The sequence below is a fragment of the Semicossyphus pulcher genome, unplaced genomic scaffold (genome assembly GCF_022749685.1).
Source record: "Semicossyphus pulcher isolate SPU_LCO1_2020_fin unplaced genomic scaffold, fSemPul1.0.p SCAF_14, whole genome shotgun sequence".
Taxonomy (NCBI): Eukaryota; Metazoa; Chordata; class Actinopteri; order Labriformes; family Labridae; genus Semicossyphus; species Semicossyphus pulcher.
In genome coordinates, this window is record NW_027211648.1 from 28,820,552 (window position 1) to 28,841,612 (window position 21,061).

At 39.3% G+C, this 21,061-nt stretch overlaps 2 protein-coding genes across 2 annotated transcripts in view; both read left to right on the top strand.

The window, feature by feature from the left end:
- gphna (gephyrin a) overlaps window positions 1-8,118 on the top strand; it is a 29,951-nt gene extending 21,833 nt beyond the window's left edge. The window contains exons 21-24 of the mRNA XM_069661410.1: window positions 1,245-1,348; window positions 1,731-1,827; window positions 3,995-4,133; window positions 4,212-8,118. Coding sequence (XP_069517511.1) covers window positions 1,245-1,348; window positions 1,731-1,827; window positions 3,995-4,128 — 335 coding nt within the window. The 3' untranslated portion in view covers window positions 4,129-4,133; window positions 4,212-8,118. The remainder of the gene's footprint in view (window positions 1-1,244; window positions 1,349-1,730; window positions 1,828-3,994; window positions 4,134-4,211) is intronic.
- A 1,469-nt stretch (window positions 8,119-9,587) lies between these two features.
- The window catches only part of pals1a (protein associated with LIN7 1, MAGUK p55 family member a), a 35,041-nt gene continuing 23,567 nt past the window's right edge, over window positions 9,588-21,061 (top strand). Inside the window, exon 1 of the mRNA XM_069662169.1 lies at window positions 9,588-9,766. The gene's annotated coding sequence lies outside the window, so the exon portion shown is untranslated. The remainder of the gene's footprint in view (window positions 9,767-21,061) is intronic.

Below are 21,061 nucleotides of genomic sequence, written 5' to 3' on the forward strand. Positions count from 1 at the left end.
TTATTAGGGATGTGTAGCGAAACCCGGTATTAAACGGGCCCTGGGGCTGAATTAAGAAATACTGCAGTATTGATAAACTTCCGACGCTATCAGTTCTGCTTTTGGTACTGGAGAAATAAAGAAAATACATTTCCTGTGTATTATTGCGACAAAAACATTATCTTGCAACCGTTTCTAATTTGCAATAAGATTAAGACATCTGTCTATGATGCATATTCCCAATCCAGAAGAGAGATCTCTCTCACGTAGCCTGTGTGCGAGGGGCGGGGCTAGCTCTCTCTCACACACGCTACAGCGCACACACACAAGAGAACTAAATGTTCAAAAGTGTGGTTACACTTCACCAGAGTCGATACCGACAATGCTCGTTGCCACAAGTGCAACAACACTCTTACTTGTAAGGGCGGACACACGAGCGATCTGTCCAAACAGCTGTCTAAAGTGCTTCGTATGCTGGCAGAGACGTGCTCCACACTTCTCAATGGACACTGTTACCCAACAAACTTAGTACACGTGATGAACCGGGTTAATTGATAAGCCCCGCCCACCACCAGCCAGCCAAATAAGTTTTATATTTCCATCATCACAACATTGGAGTCCATAATAGCGATCTGTTCTAAACATTGCTGTTTCTTTTGCTGTGAATAATTGTTTATTTTACATTTCAGAAAATACATCTTAATTCAGTTCTTCATTTCTTTCGTTTTTTTCTCTTAAAAACAAAAACAATGATAAGAATACTGTTAAAGTATCGATAAGAGTAGTAATACCGTTAAAATCTTAATGATACCCATCCCTGCCATTCATATTAGAGGGACTGCTTTCACCCTAAAGGGGGCGGGGCTGCGACTTTTGGGCAAAGTACCCGGATGAGTTGCTCTCATCTATTCATGCCTGACCAGGTGCTGGCTTTGTCAGTGATTGGTCACCAGATTGTATTTGTTTCTGTGTTGTTTGCGCAATTCTGTTTATGTTCTGGCTTTATCAAGGATTCACGTACATCCTCTTATTCATTTTGAAAGCTCTTTGTTAAAATGTGCTCAATAAGTAGATTTACTCGACTTTCTTGGCTGTGCTCTAAAATAAGATAAAGATAGATTTATGGGTGTAAAGAAGCAGACATTGACAGCATAAACACACACACACACACACAGAAATTAAAGTAATAACATGTTTAATGGAGACAGCCCATAAGTGAAAATTATATCACTTATCCACCAACACTGTGTTTTGTTGTTTTCTAGGTAACCCAGTGTCTGCTGTGGTGACGTGTAACCTGTTTGTGATTCCTGCTCTGAGAAAGATGCAAGGCATACTGGACCCGAGACCTACCATTATTAAAGCTAGGGTAAAACAAACACACACACACACACACACACACACACACACACACACACACACAAAGAATCAACACACATGATAATTGAAGCAGAAATTACAGTGATGCTCAGAAATGACTATTATTTGAGGTTTCACAGTATTAGATTTTGTATTTAAGCTCCTTAATGGTCATACTTTGTCACATGTAATATCTGTTGAAGTAATATTTAGATACTTTGCTTAGAATAAAAACTGGTACAAGGGGAAACAGCTAGCCTGGCTGTGTCCAAAGGGTGGAGCAATGTATCCAATTAACAATGTTTTTATACAATTAAACCTTTAATTTCTGTTTTTAGACAACATAAAATCAATAATCAGTATTTTATTGATATTTTGTGCGTGCCTTTCAGCTTTCCTGTGACGTTAAACTGGATCCCAGACCAGAGTACCACCGCTGTATTCTCACCTGGCATCACCAGGAGCCACTGCCCTGGGCACAAAGCACAGGTAAGCACACACATACTGCACACTAGTACTGTACATTTGCATACATGTGATATGTATGAGGATACAGACGTTACGATTAAACTGTTGCTCTTTGTGTTTACATTAGCAGTATGTGCTAACTTCTTCCTGTCTCAGTTGATTGGAGAGGAAGAGCCAAATAGCTGAAGCTAGATAACAACGCTGCTCTGTAGTGGTGGTGGGTGTGATCACAATAAGAACATTTAACCACTGCCATGACTTTTTGTATGTCAACTATTAACTGGAAAAAAAGAAACAGTTTACAGTTTAAAGTTACAATAAACAAGTTTTTCTGTGGTTCTTCTATTTAAAGGTTTGTGTTTGTGTAAAATGAACTTTTGTTTTAGTGTAAACAACATTTCTCCTACTTGAAAATAAAATATTCTCATTGAGGTCTTTTATTTACAGAAAATAACGACTGGTTAAGAAAAAGATGCAAACAAGATGTTTTTCAGAGCTGGAATAATGCAAACAAAACAAGTTCATGTTCATGTTTATGTTAAACAACAGAATACTGATGCTTTAACTCAGGAAGAGTTCACAGATTTATATTTGGTGGAATAACCTGGCTTTTAAAAACAGCGTTCATGTATCTCTGCATGCTCTCCTCCAGCCTGTCACAGTGCTGCTGGGTGACGTTAGGCCGCTCTTGGAGCAGCTCGTCTTTGTCCGATGGCTTGTGACCATCCATCTTCCTCTTGATCACATTCAGGAAGTTTTCAGTGGGGTTCAGATCTGGATAGGGCTGGCCATGACATGTAGAGAGAGATGCTGATTTACGGAACATTTTGATCGTCTCTTTATTCTTTCCGGACCTGTACATTTTCTAACACACCTACTGCACACACACCAGTATTTCCCCTTTATAAACCATTTTTTGGTGCAAAAAATACATCTATGTGATCATTAAATGTTACATTTATAGTTTGTATATATGAAGATAAATGCAACAACAGTCAGAACAATAACTTGGAACACTGTATAGACAGTTTTACTGGAACTGGACCTAGGCATTCCCTTGGAGTTAACATACTAAATGTAGCCTTTCATTTCTATTCTGACCTTACAGTCATTTATTGCTTTGCATCAACTCCTGCTAAAGCTTTTGAGTACCTTCAGCATGCATTTGAGAAAGTACAAGAACTGCTTTGCCAGCTGCAACTTGTTCTAAATGCAGAAAAAAATAAACTTTTGTTTTTCACATCTTCAAGACCAGTAAGATCAGCATTGTCTGGAAAAATAGTTACAAGCATTGGTCAACAAATAGAGTTGGTATCTACTTTTAAATATCTAGGGTTTTTAACTGATGAACATTTGTCTTTTAAGGAGCATATTCAGTATGTTACAAACAAGCTGAAGCTTTAACTTGGATTTTACTTTCGAAACAAGTCTCGTTTTTCTTTCCATGCGAAACAGAAACTGGTGGAGTCTACCTTTTTACCTGTGATTGATTAGGTGATGTATTGTACATGAATGCCTCTGCTCAATGTTTTCATATTCTGGATAGCGTGTATCATGGGGCACTGAGGTTCATTACAAACTGTGGCTCTCTTACTCACCACTGCCTTTTGTACTCAAAAGTGAATTGGCCTGCTTTATGTTTTTATTTACAAAGCTCTTCTTGGTCAAATTCCCACCTTTTTATCTTCTCATTTAAATCGTATTGATGGAAATGACCATCTCTGCTGTCTGAACTTTTTACACTTTGTTGTTCCCAAAGTCAGAACGGAATTGGGAAAGAGAGCCTTCTTCAGAGACTCTCTGCTCCGACTGCATGGAACAATCTACAAACTGAACTTAAACTGCAAAACATAGTCCCACTAAATGAGTTTAAAAGAATGGTAAAGTCTATTGAGTCCAGGCTGTCTGTGTGTCTATCTATCTATAGATCTATGTGCTTTTATGTTGATACGTTTTAACTGTTAAAACCTTGTTGCTGCTATTCGTGGCCAGGTCTCCCTTGTAAAAGGTATCTTTGATCTCACTGGGACAATCTGGTTAAATAAAGGCTAAATAAAAAAAATAAAAAAGGTAGCCTGAAACCAATCAGAAGTGAGTATTCATCCAGACCATGGTTAATAGGCTAAGCTCTTCACACACTCATTCCTCACACACAGACTCACACATCTGTCATTGTCTCTGCCTGCAGGTAACCAGGTATCCAGCAGGCTAATGTCAATGCGTAGCGCCAACGGTCTGCTGATGTTACCTCCTAAAACAGAGCAGTACGTGGAGCTGCACAAGGGAGAGGTCGTGGACGTCATGGTCATCGGACGGCTATGATGCAGGTACATTCATTCACAGGACACAAACGGTACACCCATTTTAAAACATAGGAATAAAACGCATCAAAACTTTCCCTCCAGACTTCAACGTCACTCGCTACCGATTACCATGGCAGTGCCAGGACTTCCTGTCTGGACAGGAAACGGGCGGGGGCAGGAAGTGATGCATGTCTACCTGGTCGCCATTAGCTGTGATGTCATATGCAACAGCCAATCGGAGCCAGCGCAGGCTGAGTCCTCATTGGTCTGCTCTGAGGAGATCACTGTATTTCAATGGAGAAAAAAATGTGAAAAAAATATATGAAATATGAGATTTATTCTGTAATATTATTATTATTATTATCCTGATGATAATGATTATTAATATTCTTAATTAATATTCTATTTATTATTATTATTATCATGGTTCTGATTGAATATTATCATCTTAGTAGTAATCATGCCCTCTTCTCCCCTGTTCATTTGCTTTGTGCGTTTGACATTTTTCCCTGGTAGATATAGAGATATAGAGACTTTCCCCTCCCTCCTTCTCTCCTCCTCACCTTCTTTCCCTTCTTTCTCCCCGTCTTTCTCTCTTCTTCTTCTTTTCAATATAGAGACTCCTTGATTCCCTCTCCCTGCACTTCCACTACATCTGCTCCTGAAACACTCTGACCCTCACATCAGTATTGACAGATATATATGAAGACTTTTAAAGATATCTTTTGATCAAAGCTGCTGATATAGTTTGTGCCAGTGCAGAAAAAATGACCCATTTTGGGGAAAAAAGAGAAAATACAAAGAAAAGTTTGTTTTTATTATTTCAAAGTTATTACACTTTCAAACCATCCTGAGACACTAAACTCATCATAACTCTCAATATAAGCCATGAAACTTTTAAAGGTGGTGAGTGACCGGACTGGTCCTTTCATCAAATATTATTGCTATTATAAAATACATGACTTCATATCAGAGATGGACACTGATAGTTTTAGTACAACTCTAACCCTGCATTCAAGTGCTGTTTGTTTATAGTTTACACCGTGAAACACAACTGAAATACTGAGGCGCTCTTTTGTAAATGTGCTATTTCCAATATTTTACTACTATCAGAGGATAATGCTTGTGATGTTTTATACGTTTCTTTTTGTCCAGATCCCATTTAATGACTTGAAACAGCAACAGCAGTTTTTGAGCTGATTATGGACAGGAGATAAAATGTGTCAATGAATGAGCTTTAGGTGCTAGTAGAGTCAAGCTAGCTGTTTCTTCTTGTTTCCAGTCTTTATGCCAAGCTAACCTAAGCTAATTAGCTGCTAGCTAAAGCTTTGTCTTCTGTGTTGAGAAAGAAGTTTGAGGAAAAGATGGAAAAGTTTTGTCTGGGTCAATCTTCTTATTTAACTGTCTTAAATAAATGACTGTCTGCCAAAGTATAAAACTATTCCTTCAAAATTGGTCATAAGTATCCATTGCTCCTCAAACAGCTCTGCACTCTAGTTTTTAGCAAGCTTTAGTCAAATGGGGGGGAGTACATTTTTAGGGACTACTTTCAGTCGCACTTTGATGGTTTGGTAAATATTTCGAGAAGTGTGAGCCTGTTTGTTGGATTGAGTCAAAATAATGAAGACTTTCCACTCAAATTTGAATAATCTGTTGAGTTGAATCTCTGCTACAATGTATTTTTTAAGCTGTGTCCATGTACACAGAGCCATAGTTGTGCAGCAGCATTGCAGCCCGTTTAAAACACTAAATAAAGCAGCTTCACGTTAAAATCTGTGTTTCTCAGATTTTCATTGACAGACACGGGACGACAGGAGGGGCTGCAAGCTGAGCTGCCGCTAGCCGCTAGTTGTATGAGCATAGCTAGTTGTAGGTTAGGTCTTCTTCTGCGTTTATCACCCATAAGGTTTTTACCAGGAGGCCGTCTATGCACAGAGGTCTCTTCTTTTCCAAATCAAATGAATTAAAACCAGTAGAAACACTAATTTTTAACATGAGACGGCTTTATTCAGTGTCTCCAGAGTCTCCAAGCTGAGCTGGTGCTAACTTTAGCTAACATGCTAACTAAGTAAAAAATGATGATGCCAAGACTAGAAATAGAAAGAAAGTAGTCGGCTGGAAATGTTTTATTTTCCGGCCGACAGTTTGCTCAAATGGAAAGCTGTGTAAAAACAGGCGTCATACAGGTAAAACTCATGTAGGCTGATCATAGGAGTTTGAAATGAATACTCGAAACTAAATTTTGACCAGCTAAATCCAATTTGACTGACAGAATTCAGAGTGCTTTTTGAGCAAATTCAAGGTAATAAAGGAAGGAACATGTTTTCATACGTTTTTGGAACACAATGGAGCTCTATGGCACCAAGAAAACACTAAATACAAGTTAGAAGCCTCTGTTGGTTTGGGTCCTTTGATGGGATTTGTTGATAGTAAGAAAATGTAGAATAACATTAGCTTTATACTTTTAGTAGCCAAAGATTATTGACTTTACTTAGACGGCTTCGGTTTGGCCAATCGTACGTCTTCATCTTATTTCAAATAAACAAGCACGAACGAAAGAGCTACTTGAGTGAGCTGTGAAAAAACTTCCAACCCGACATCACTTGAAAGCAGGGTGTTGTGTTCAGGTGCTCGTAAACTACACAACTGGTGTGTTTCTACCATGGCAGTGTAAAGGTGCTTGTTAGAGTCAAAGAATCGAAATCATTTGACTGCTTCTGTCTCAATGTGCTGTACGTAGTCAGAGCAACACTGAGAAATATAGAAAACTTAGGCTGAGTTTACTGTTAGCATTAACAAGCTAGTAGGCTAATTAGCATCCTGCTGATTAAACACCAAACTTAAATTGTTTACCGATTAACAAGGACCATTTAAATGCATCAAATGCAATCTGTGATTCCCAAGCATTCACCAATGCACCATACCTTAACTCCTCTAGCTCCTCTGATTCTTCCTGTCAGTGTGATCAGTGCCAAACAAACCCACACGGTCAAATGCTGCATTCAGGTCATATTGGAAAAACTGGTACCTATTTGAAATTATCGGTACATAAAGTCTCCAATATGACAAAATTGATGTCATTTCTAGAAGTCAGTTGCTGCTCATGATCCTTAATTACCGCCAGAGTTAACCTCCAGATCAGAAGCTCATTTCTACTACCTTTCCTTTGTCACCTGAATGCAGCACAAATCAGAACTTCTGAGCTTTGACCCCTCTCCTGATACGGTCTTCCTCTACACCCTCACTTCCTCCCTCCCCTATCATCTCTCTCTTTTCCTCCCCCCTCCTCCTCCACTCTTGCATGCCCATAAAAGGGGGGTGTGTCTTTCTCTTTGGGCAGGTGTCACTTCCAGGCGTGAGAGCAGAGGTGCAGCACCTGGGCGGAGTCTTCAGATCTGACTAAATGATTTGTTTATAACTGTTGTTGAGGCGATTATCGGTGCGTAAGAAGATTGTTCAAAGTCCAGGCTTTTGGTACCAACACTGTCTTCTCATTTAATCCGCTGGCTCAGATGTCAGAAACTTCCCAGTTACCTCAAATGCACCATATATCTATCTATCAGTGGCTCATGCTGCGTTCAAGTCATATAGGACAAAGTGGAAGTGGATTTTTAACAGCATTTTAAAGGTTAAAGACCCATATCCTATTTAAAAAAATGATTTAAATATGCGTTTCAGAAGTTCATATTTATGGGAAATCTGTTTTGACATGAACGCAGCATCAGAACACGTCCTGCACCCGCCCAAGGAGAACCAATCAAACCCAGATAGATCCATTTGAGTAAGAAGAAGCAGGTTATTGTTAAACTGCCTTTGTACTGAGTGATTCGTAACACTGGACTGAACTCAGTGTCACACTGCACACACTATAAACTATGACCAGCACTTGTAATGAAGCAATGACACAGCATTCTACTACTACTGTATAAATATAATGAAGAGGATGTTTTTTTCTGTAATGATATTATTGAAACTGAAGATGAATTAATAAAAATAATCCTGATTATTCTGTACCTGCTGTTTGTGAAAGTTGTTGTTTTTATTATCCTCTATGATAAAAAATAATTTACTCTTTTTATTTATAAAGGAAAGGGAGTAATTCAAGGTGTACCAAAAACATATGCTTGTATGTCATATGCTTTTGTCTCAGATTGATTTAGGGGGCATTTATGTATCGATATAAACAGGGATGTAGGTCTTAAGTTCCTTAAACAGTAAATGTTTAGCAGGATTGTAGAAAAAATATCTTCAATGTATATTAGATAACACAAACCAGTGGTGAATATTAGTAAAAGTACTACTGAGTATCACTCTATTGAAGTAATGAAGATGCATTTAAAAGTAACACTATTCTGTTACAAAATGTTTTGAATTTGAATCAGTTTTTCTTCACCTTGATAAAAAATAATATTTAAAGGTCTAAACCCCCAAATCAATGTTTCATAAACTAATTTAGACATAAAAGAAAATGTGTCAAACCCCATTAGGATAAACATATTGGAACGTGTTTTGTTGTAAATTTCTGCACTTCCTTGCAAGGAATATAAAGTGTGTGGTTGTGACAGATTTTAGTGTCTTGTCTGACAAAGACAAATGCAGTTTGTGATCACGCCTGTGACTTTCCAAATTCCAAAACAGACACACTGCAAAATGTTTCACAAGGTTTATCATATTTTTAAAATAAAAGTAGCCTGTTTCAGTATATGACAGCTTCTTTTTTTGTAGACATAACTATTATTTTGACACACCCACACATACCCATTTAGGAAAGAATCAACATTTGTATCAGTTTGGTTAAATTATAACAAAAAGTATCTGTATCATACTGAATTTTAAAAAGTTAGGAAACCAGTGTATATTAGCTTGTGTTTTTAACAGTTATTTTTGCCATAAATGCTGTGGAAACTACTTTTCTAAGTTACAACATTAGGTGTAAACTTCCTTGATAATCAGTACTACTATAATTTATACATTTATGATATTACAAATAAGTAATAGTGGGGTCAAAAGACATCTAAATCCTTAGCTGTTGACTTATACCATAGTCTGGGTGAATACTCGATTCTGATTGGCTGCGAGGTGCCCATTAATTCCCAATAATGGATACGTCATTGGGCTGTTGTACACATTCTTGAATTGGATAGTAGGATAACAAATACATGTTGAATTTTAAGTTTAATAAATCAAAATGTTGTCTAATGAAAAAAAAGTTAGAAAAATAAAACCATCTATATATGTATGTTTTTTCTTCCAAAGCTCGTGATTAATTCTGGTTTCTTGATACAAATGTATCATGAATAGTAATAATTCAAACGTAGTGTTCATGTGCCACATTCCGCCGACGTAGCAACGTTTCTGATTGGTTCAGACAAGATTCCTTACATCGCTTCATCCAATCAGCGTCTTTGTTTTATGCAGTCGGCGGTATGTTGTCTCCTCCCCCTGTTTGGAGCTGGAGATGACAGTCTGAGAGGAGGAGGAGAGGGAGCTCTGCCCTGCTGCGTCCGATAAACGAGCAACAAGTCTGTTAGACTGAAACTAAGGATAAGAGAGAAAAAGGCTGATATACGACTGTTTGGTTTAAAAGAAACACTTCTTCACGAGTTCCCGGTTGGATTAAGCAGCTGAGGGAAGGACGTGAACGCCTCAGAGACCCAGTGAGTGTTTGAGTGTTCTCGGTTCTGGTCTGAAGCGGCTTTGTTATCAACAGGTGCCGCAGGAAGGAGCAAGCTAGCTAGTTAGCTGCTAACATTAGCCTGATAAGAGTAAAATAAACTCACACTTCCTGATTAAAGTAGGAAATTATTTTGTGTATGGCGCACTTAAAAATGTTATCCCACATGAAGGAACTTTATTCCTGCTGAAAATGAAGCTAATTAGCGTTAGCTTCATGTTGGCTCCGCTCCTTATGGGTTACTTTGGTAGTGTATCAGGCTAACCAAAACAGCTAACGCTACTCACTTTGCGCTAGCTGTCACTCCGCGCTGTCAAGTAAAGAAATAGACCCACTATGGTTTTAAAAACATAAATGATAATGTTATGAAATAGTTAACAATTACAGGAGGAGTGTGTTTAGTTTGCTTTTTAAAGTCTTACGTTAGTGTGCAGTTTTTTTCCATTGCCATTGGCTAATTTACCAGAAAGACATATTGTATTTCTACTAAATTTATCTTGATTTCACTCAGGGTGTTAGTTTTGTTAATGACATCTAAAGTTAGCTCCTACCTGCTCTGTAAAGTTAAGTAAATTAAGTTTATCAAAGTTAAAAAGTTAAGGTGGTCTGTGGTTATCAGAAGTAAGCTAAGACCGTCTATCAATCTAAACTATTTCTAATTAAATGTAAATAGAAACTCTAATGAGAAGCATATGGGGAATCAATAACTTAATTATGTCTTACCTGCTGTGCACTGATAGTGTGATGAAAACAGATCTGTAACAGCCATGTTTTTTCATTGGAGTAGCTTTTAATCTTATCTCTATTAGAGAACGGTATGTATGTTTTTGGGCTGTGTAAATACAAGATAACAACAATACTATTGAGAGCTGTGATAATGGCAATAGTTTTCACTTAGCTCGATTTTCTTTATTTGTGCTTTCATCTGATTTTAAGTCACAATTTTAAATATAAATCAGTAAAATGTAAGTGTGTAGCAAAATGTTATTGTATCACACAGATTTTAAAGTATTCACCTTCTTAGTATTTTGTTTTTGGTGCTAAACCAAAGTCATTTAATTCCTCAATTTCATACCTAAAAGTAACAGTAGCATCCACATAAATATTCAGGACAAAATTAACTGGTCTCAATTCCACCATTTATTCTGTTTAAATTAGGGCTGTGCACTTTAATCGGTTAACCGCTAACCAACCGTTAAAAATTCTAACTGGTTACTACTACCAGTTAAACGGTTTGTCTTTTTTTTTTTTTTTTTTTTAAATATCTATATAAATTTGGGAAACGCATGTTTCGTGGTCGTTAGCTGAGCTGAGCCTGAGAGGACACCAAAATGAAACAAGCCACACGATGTCACTTGTAAATTGTGTGATGCAGTACTCAAACACAGCGGTGGTACAAACACAATGCAATATCACATGCGAAGCAAACATCCACAAGCATCCTGATTCCTGACCAGCTTTTTCTCACCGAGGGAGAGACAAGCTGATAAAGACAAACTGTGTGTTTTCGTTTTCTTAATCAGTTTTTCTTCTCATTTTAATCTTGTTGGTTAACCGGTTATTAACCGAGTGTTGGTTAAGCGGTCAAAAATTTTTTTTCTAAATGCTCATCCCTAGTTTAAATGTCAAACAAACATGCTAACGTTTCAGCCGAGGATGTTCTGATGAAGGCTACTTGTCTGTTTTGAAATTTGTTTTTAGATAACTAAGCTTTGTCCTAGTGATGTGTGTGTGTTTGAACTACCCTTTACTTCTGTACATTTTGATTTATGTTACTTCATGATTCAATCCTTTGCTGTGTTTCTCAGACAGAAACATTTGGTCTGTAATGTAAAAACAGAGAAGGAGGGAAGCACACATGTCACCTACTGACCAAATTATCAGGCACAAGGTATTCAGCAGCACTGATGCTGAAATCACTAAATGTCAGTGACTGATTGCGGCGTCTCTGCAGTGTCATGCTGTGTGCCTGAGGCTGGATGATAACACTATGCTGCCTTTGTTGTGTGGTGTGTTTTGGGCTAGCTTACTCTCTGGTCTCCTTAAACAAACGCTGTTGGAGTTCCCTTGGGCGGGAAGCTAACTTTTACCAGAACAATCTTTGGTATCTCAGAGTCGCTTACCCACAGTTCAGTCCTGTTAGATAGAGGACGAGGACAGAAGGTAGGAGGGAAACCTTCACATCTGATGATGCTGTGTGTCAGGAGAGGTCGCACCTGCTGATAGGATTCAGAGGAAATATCAATGAGTGTGACATCATCAGAAATGTTCTGATACCATCTTTTACTTCCTGATACCTGTACCGATACCTAGACTTGAGTCTTGGCCGATACCAGGTACTTTTTGAATTCTTGTGCGATTAAAAAATGAAACATATTATTGGTGGAAAAACACTGTTTGCTAACATTATGCCAGCTTTGACTAACATGACACTCTCTGCCACACCACACTGTGTTCGTCTGTTATTGTCACATGATAATTAACCTGAAACCAGTTGACTTTATGGGATATGGTATCAGATACTCACCGATACCGGATACCCTGTTTACTGAGGCCGTTACCAATGCCAGTATCAGAGCATCTCTGGTCATCATGGTACTTTCCATCACAGCTAAAGCGTGCAATATGATGCCAACTAATGAAAGCGACAGACACAACATTAACCACAGGTATTCCTAGATGTATTTTGTGTTGTCGATGGTTCTTTATAATCTGTTGGATTTAAGGAACAGACACTAAATGAAGAGTTAGATTTAGAGAACACACCTGACTGTCCTGTGGGGATGAAACAAAAACTTGGCAGTAGAAAAGTAAAATAAATGTTTTTGCATTGAATTCCAGTAAGTGACATATTTCTTTTGTAGTTTGACTGATACCAAACGGATCCCAACAAAACCCGACTTGTCCCATGTCAAACCTGTCCAACATGACGGTGTTGCTGTGACTTTTCTCTTTTCAAGTTTGGCAGATTTACTTCCTTTTTAGATTTGAAATATTTATAGATGTTGTTTTAAAGTCAGTGTTCTGGCACAGGCTGGGTGTTTTAAACTGATGTATCACATAGTAGATGTTAATATGTCTCTTCTGTAAGCCAAAGCGTTAGGGCTGTATCTGTGTAGTTTAACCTAAAAGGGCGGGGTTTTTAATATTTTGCATAGTGGCAGAAAAGTGGTTACTAACAGGTCTGAACTTGAGCTTAATATGAACCGTTTTTCGTGGGAAAGGAATATTGTTTTTAACATGATGGGACGAACATCTAGTCAGCTGTACCTTCCCTTAAATTATAGGCAGTCAGACAAACCACTGAGGCACAGGTGCATGTGGTACATTGTCTACAGCCGTTTAATACGTAGGTCGTTGTAAACTCAAAATGACCCTTCACTGTTTATCTAACATGACTTTTCTCTCTCTTCATGTCAGTCATCTCTCCCTACTTTCCGGTTATTGTTTTCTAAATGTAGCTGACTGCTAGCGAGTGCTGCTATGGTGGGAATGCATGGTCCATCTTTCCAGGGCTCTATCTGGTCTAATGTCTGCACACGGATGTGACTCCTGAGTGCGTCTGCATAAAAGGTTTTGTTATTCATTGCATTACAGGCAGGCAATGCAATGTGTTTATAGTGCATGTTCAAATCACAGTGACAGTAAAATTGCGATTCATTGTATAGCCCTACCCTATGTTGGCAAGTGTACATTGTTTGTCAACTGAGCACACAGACAGATAGAGTGGCTTAAAGTCGAGGTGAAATGAAAAATGTCATTTTAATCCTTTTAGATCACATCCCCGGTAATATTGTGCATCTATTTGACAATGTAGGCCAAAAAAAATACAGAAAATCAATTTATTTGTATTCTTATATCAAAATCTGATCATTTTTTCTTCTGGTAAAACTAAACATCATGCGTGCTTACGTAAGTTAGCACCAAACAATTTCAACCAATCAATCTGCAACATTTAGCCGCAGAGCACCAAGAACGCTCGGTCAGTTAGCTAGCTACTGCGCTGTGGAGAACGTCTGTCTACGCCCACTTCTCAACGATCAAATCAAATCCCTCTAATGATATGTCCCGCCTGCACGTCCTGTTTCACTCGGAAATACGTCACGACACGGAAGATAGATACTCTAGAAATGCCGTTACAGCTCGACTTTAATGAGTTTCATCATGTGGAGAATGTGACGGTACAGTCAGCCAAACATCCAGCTATTAGGGGGAATTAGATACTATAGGTGTAATTTGTTTTTTGAATTGTTTCATTTATAACTTCATTACTTTCTGTTAGTGTTGCATTGCAGTTAAAGACTATAGACTAGAGGACATTTTACACACACTTTGGTGATTCTGAGATCTTCAAGTGCTTATAAAAATGAAGCTATATGAATTTAAACTAGGTGTAAGTATTCTGTTTCCTAACTTGGAGAAAAAAGTGGGCAACCTATGAGACTAATTATCTGCTGAGGTCTCGTACACTTCAAAACATACAGGTTTGTGGAGCCTTTGGCACTCGGTGCTTCAGGGGCTTCAGGGGGCTCTAAGCTGAGCTGCAGCTAACTTTAGCTAGCTAGCTGTCTGAAATCTTTAATCCAGTTAAGTGGTATAGTTAAAATAAATCTTGATAAAGTAGTCTGATGTGAATGTTTTTAATGCCTGGCTGACAGCCGGAGAGATAACACATTTTGTGACTGAAAATACCAAGAAAGAAGTCTCCTGCAAGGTTTTAATGTCCGACCATCCAGCCCACTTGGTTCAGAGCTTGGTTCTTTGGTTCTAGCCAGTACTGGTATTAAAAAATGCTTCGGATGCAGCCTAAAATGCGGTATCAACAAGTCTATGTGCAGATCTGTTGCCATAATTCGCTGAAAAAATCTGACTCGCTTCCTTTTTATCCAACACAGTAGACTACACACCTATAATATATATTAGAACTGCCATTAGCAACTTGTTCTAAGTCATAAAGAAGAGCTCATTTCAGGTAAATTATCATACAGACTGCAAAAAGTGTGCCACACTTGAGCCTGCTCAGCTTGTTTCTCAGTTAAGATCCAGATGATTAAAGAGATGCTGACGTGACTTTAAAGAACAATAATGTGTTCATTAGGCACGTTTTATTGTCCGACCACAAAGCCCACGTTTAAGTGTGAAAGACTCTGATATACGAGTGCAGCCCTATAGTTTACCGTATAAGACGGTGTGTAAATACCCCGCTGCTCTTAAACTAAACTGACCTTTAGATAGGCTCCACTGCCAGGTATGAGGTCACATCGCTATGGTGACGGGGTCAAAGCTGACTTTTACCAACACACACACACTCACACACACAGAGCGAGCTAGTGAAGCAGAGAGGTGAGGACGGGCACATCGGGCCACCGGCCAGAAAAATACAGAAGTCCTCTGTTCTCAGGAATGCTCACTCTCTCTCTCTCTTTTTCTCTCTCTCCCTCTTTTTCTCTCTCTCTCTGACCCGATAAAAGACCAAAGACAGATCATTACATGTCACCAAATCTTGATCAGACTTACACTGGTGCTGATGTTGTCACCTGGTCCGTGTCGTCCTCCTCAGGTGTGGTTAAAGTTGCTTCCTGACCCGGAGAGTCAGTTGCCCATCCAAATCTCCACCCCAAAGCCTAATGCTGCGAACAAGTTCACAAGTAGGAACTCCGACTTTGAATGGCGTTCCAGAGCAATTTTTCTAGTTGGTGGTCGGAAAAATGCTGCGTTCCCGGCGTCGCTGTTCGCAAGTCGGAAATTTCTACTTGGAAGTTCTCAAGTTCCAAGTTGTCTGGAACGCAGCATCAGCACTGAGCCCTCATGGTCTTTACTGACGTCAGGTGTGCAGTGCGTGATGACTTGAGATGGTGTAAAAAGAGGAAGGAGATACACTGTCATGACATCACACGTTGTCTGGAAACATTGCAGATATATGCAGACTCTCAGGAAGTGCGTAATTTGGCGTTGAAAAGTCTGCATCAGAGCCGTCACGCGCCTGATGATTTGACAGTGGGACAGCTCTAAGCACTCACACACTGATTGGGAACGCGCCTCAAAGCCCCTGAGTGTGGAGATCGGGCCTGTGTGTTTAATTCTAGTGTTTTCTGTTTGACTGAAACGGCTCTGCACATGCTCAGTGAAACCTGCATCAGCCAGCAGGAACAATAGCTGGGAGGTCACGTCTACTGAAGCAGCTGGCTCTGACCGAGTTTATAAACTGTGAAAGGTAAAATACTGCTTCAGAGGCTAACACTGATTGAAACACACTGACATGGACTCTAATATTTCTCAAGGGTGTGGTGGACGGTTTGATCACTCCATAAATATGTTTACATTATTGCACCATTTCCTCATAGTTGAAAACGTTCCAACTTCATGTCAAAGCTTTTTAAAGACATAAATTAAACAGTATTGAAGTCTGTCAGCTCTCTAAGTCAGTGAATGCTTTTATATATTTTATTAAACCAGCTGATGTCTGTACTCTGCCGTCTCTCTCTCTCTCCCTCACTTCGGCTCTTTTGCTCTCTTTCTGGTACAGAGTGGTACGGCCCTTTTTAAGAATGTGTGTGTGCGTGTATTTCAGTGTGTACTCTCACACACAAGATAAGAGGCAGCTCTGCTTCTGCTCAGTGGCATTCACATTACACACACTGACACACAGACTCACTGCTTTACTCACTTTGTGTCACTCAACGTTGGTTTGTTTTGAAGTGTTTAAGAAACACTTAAAAATATTAACTTACATTTGGCAAACATTATGAGGAATATGTTAGATTTTTCCTAGCATTTTTTACACCTCACAAATCTCGAGGTCACAGCCCGGTTTGTCGCATTTGATTTTCAGGAATCGGCCCACAGTTGTTTGTTTTTGTAAATAGAAATAAAACCTATTCGGTTCATAACTTTGTTCTTTGTTCCAAGACATCTGACATTATTAAGATTGTAAATGTTTTAGGTTTAATTTTAAATGTTAAAAATGATCATTTCCTCTATGAATTGTTTGGCCATAGTTTTATTGAATTGCCGAATTAATCCCAATAGGATTTTTTTTCACATGTTGTGCAGCCCTACTTTTGTGCGATATTTTAAATATAAACCCAATGCTTTTGATCGTCACAGATACATCTCTTCTGTTGTAAAATTTTCCGCAGAATCGATTGCACTGGTTGTAATGATCCGTTGATATCAGGCAGATATTTTAAGTTGAGCTGTTTTTGGTCAAAATATCTGATTTGATGAAGTTTTTCTTTTTTACATACTACAGCTGTAACCTTCTGTTTTGACTGAAGATTAAACTGCCCCGTAGAAAAGGACAGGCCATATCCTTCGCAGCTTACGCCCACCTGCAGCTCCTCCTTCTTCTCTTCTTGCTTTCCATTCATAGTCAAGCTTTTCCCATTTTACTAATATTGTAGAGGGTGTGGTCCTCCTGTTGAAAAAAACTTTATTTAAATGATCACTGGACAAAGTGGATCTGTGTTTATGTTCAGTGTGAGCAGCCGTTTAATCTGCACATTGTGAGCATTGAAGTTGTGGCTACACAGAAGTGCTGATTAATGTGTGTAGTGTGAGTAAAACCAACATAACAAGCAAATAATAATAACCCATAGTGTCTGCACAGCTTCAATAGCTTTCTTCTGAATATTCTCTGTTTAAACCTGGGCACTATTCTTTACATTTTAAATAACTAATAAGAACAAAAACTTTTGTACCAGTAAAGTGCTTCAGCCTGCAGCCGTGAAACTGCACAACACATTTACCTGATCCAAATATGTCCGCTAAAAGTTCCTGTTTTTCCCTCTGACAGTCTCAGATTGTTTTGTGTCCGGAAACATCAGGAAAAGATCCCCACAGAGATAAACGACTTGTCTAATTGGATTGATCGCCACGAGAGCTGTAATAATCACGCACATAGTCAGATAATCTGTTGATTACTGTGTTGTCTTAAGAAATTAAACGGTGCAATTAAGAGCTTTAAACACTTGATGACAGAAGTAAGAACAATATAAATGTATTTTTGGTAATGCTGCACTTTTGCCAACAGAAAGAAACATTAAAATGCACCTGCTGTTGTGGTTGGCGGACAAAGCAGGTGTGGTTTTTATCCCTGAGAGGGAGCTGCAGGATTTCATTGTCTTACAACATAAAGAAACAAATTCACTGTAGAGATAATCCTCTACAGTAAACATTCACACTTCACACACTCTGCATTCCTGATTCACGTCATGCTTTGCTTCTTGTGGAGGAAATGGAAGTAAAAGGCCCACCATAAAACATGCTGCCACACCTGTTCATTCATGCTCTTGTTGTTATTTATTTACTATTTTAGATGATTAGTAAACGTAAAAGAAGTGGAGCAAACTAAGGCAATCGTTGCAAAATGTGTTGTAATGTGTAAACTAGTTTCAGGGAGCATTGCAGAGGTTTGAGCTCTGAAACTGACAGTGCTTATATTTCACTGTAAACTGTCTAAGCTCTTATTCACATACAGATTTACAGTTGTCTCCTAACTCAGATCTGGCTGTGAAACACAAAGATCCAACTATTCTTTCCCCTTTTCAGTTAAGCTCCACATCAAACACCTGCGTCTGAGTGTTTTCCCACGCACTCCATCCAGCTGTTTGGTGGGACATTAAAACACTGGAAGACTCCTTTCTCATTTTTTAACATCATGTCAAATGATACAGGTCTTGTATACCTGTATCATTGCTCTGGACACCCGAACCTTAAGTTTTCAGCTAAACAGGCTAAGCTAAAGTTCGCCGCAGCTCGGCTTGCAGCCATCAAAGCTGAAGAGCACAAGCATAGCATTTAGCATTAAACTGCTTTTTTCAGTGTTTTCGCCGTTTAATTCCTATGTCTGTTTGCTTTGGAGAGGAGGAACCTCTGCAGATACCTTGATGTACCTTTCCCACCTAAAATTAGCACGTTGACGCAGGTTTTTTAGACCCGGGAAGACCCGCTTACAGATGCCGATAGTCTCTTTTCCCATTGCCAGTGGAGTATACTCCTGTCGGTCTCTTTTCTGCTGCATCCCTGTCACAAACATGCCAGAGACAGGGTTAGGAAGCAGTGAAGATGTTACGGTGGTTAGGTCTTTATTGTATCTATTACTCATTCAGTCTGTTTATCAAACTCGGCGCCGACAAATTTGGAACGATGTTCAAGCGCTGCTCGGACGGAGACGGGCGGAGTTTGTAGCTGAGATGACGAGGAGTCGCAGAAGTTACCGACTGAGCATAGCATCGCACCGGAAAGGGGGCGGAGATTAGCGTGTAAACACTGGTTTTGTGTTCCCATTAATGCCGATCAGACTATAGGTGATAATTACCCAGGTCTACTGCAGAGTCATGTGACCCGGGTCTGAATGCCGATTGTAACCTTTCCCATTAAGCAAAAAAGTCGAGTGTTAGCGGGTTTTTGACAAGTGGGAAAGCGGCTATAGATACAGAGCTATGAGCTAGCTTCAGCTCAGCTTGCAGCCCCTCCTGATGTCATCTGTCTGCCAAACAGCATCAATAAACACAGAGCTTTAATGTGAAACTGCTCACTCAGTGTTTTTATCCTGTTAATGCACAGGTCTGTTTGTTTTGGAGAGGAGGAGAACTCTGCAGTCTTGCTCCCGATTAAATATCTTGACTGCTGTTGCTGCTGCATTGCATAGTTTAAAATAACAAATGTGCAGAAATTAGACCCATTTTGAATCGCCTTGGGGTTTTAATGACTCTAATTATCCACTTTCAGGGGGCAGCTCTAGTCTGACTAATGGCCTAAATATGCTGCTGAAAAATGGTAGCAAGTGGCAGCCATTTTTAAAACATAATTGTACAACGAGACCTGCAATTTGCTATTTTGTCCTCATTTAGACTAAATAATTTAGCTGTAAACAAGTGCAAAGACAGAACTAGCTGCTAAAGTTGTTGTGTGCAGCATTTATCCTGAGCTGACAGAAAACAAACGCGGTGATCAGACTCAGACAAACAGCCTGCAGCTCGAAGGAGCAAAAACTGAATCACTGGAGATTTTTATTCAAAGAGCTTTTTGTTTCTTTTCCTTGAACTGTCGCCTCAACAAGACACACATGCATACACACATTGATACACGCACGGCAGGGGGTAAGCTCCGGCAGCAGATGGTGTGTGTGTGTGTGTGTGCATGTGTGTGTGACATAGGGGGAGGTTAGGTTATAGCTTATCAACAGCGTGTGATTCTTCTTCTGATAAAGTCTTATTTAACCAAGGTACGGGTCTGAGGGATCCAGGAGGAAGCAGATCTCCATCAGCTGAAAAACTGGATTTACCTGCTGAACTGGGTGTTAAAGCTAAATCAGCATTTCCCCCACAAACACTGACAGCACACAATGTCTGCATTATAACTCAATGCAGGTCAGAGATCTGGTTCTGCGGAAATAGACATTCATTTGGTTTGTGTGTGTGCATGTGTTAAGGGGCTTCATTTACATGTACAGACAGAATCAACGTTGTGTCGAGGGTTCGCGATTATTAAAAGCCAACATTGTTGACACACAGTTCACAGACATTGAGTTTTTTCACAGGGTTAATTAGTGTATAAAATCAGGTACACATGTATAAACATTTTGACAATTTAACAGTTAATTATTCCACATTGTAAAGCTCTTTAACGTGATTCCTTCTAATTCAGAGGTCATTCTGTTGTGATGTGTTTATGTGAATGCTCATGTTGCCATAACGATGAGATTTATTGAGCAGCCCTGCGTCATGCTACCACTTTTTTGCTGCTCGATACAGAAGGAAAACGTTTCTCATTTATTCATGACTTATCTAGAAGAAGTGTTGGTCTGATATTATATGATAAGCGCAGCCTTTCAGTAGAGCTTTTAATAAGCAGAGCACTGTGCATGCAGAATAAGAATCACCTGCCTGTAAACATGCACAGGACGTGGCTACTGTCACCTGTAATGTCTTCTGGATAATCGAGGCAGGCGGTCAGTTAGGAATGGCACTTCTCAGTGCATGCATTCCTGTTATAAGTGTCGCCTGGTCCAGGGGCTGTTTAACGATGCGAACATGTAACCTATGACCTTTTGCAGAAGAGATACGGTGTACACTTAGAACATGACAGTCAGCTTTCACTTTAAAAGGTTCTGACATGCAGCTTATCTGGGCCTTAAAGGGATAGTTTGGATATTTTAATTTGGGGCCAAATTAAAGGGCTGTCTGAGGGCAAGATGAAGTGCTGAAAATACTCAAAAATGACGCACAAGAACTTAAACTGAGATTGTTTTTGTAAGGGGCTGTAAGTATGCTAC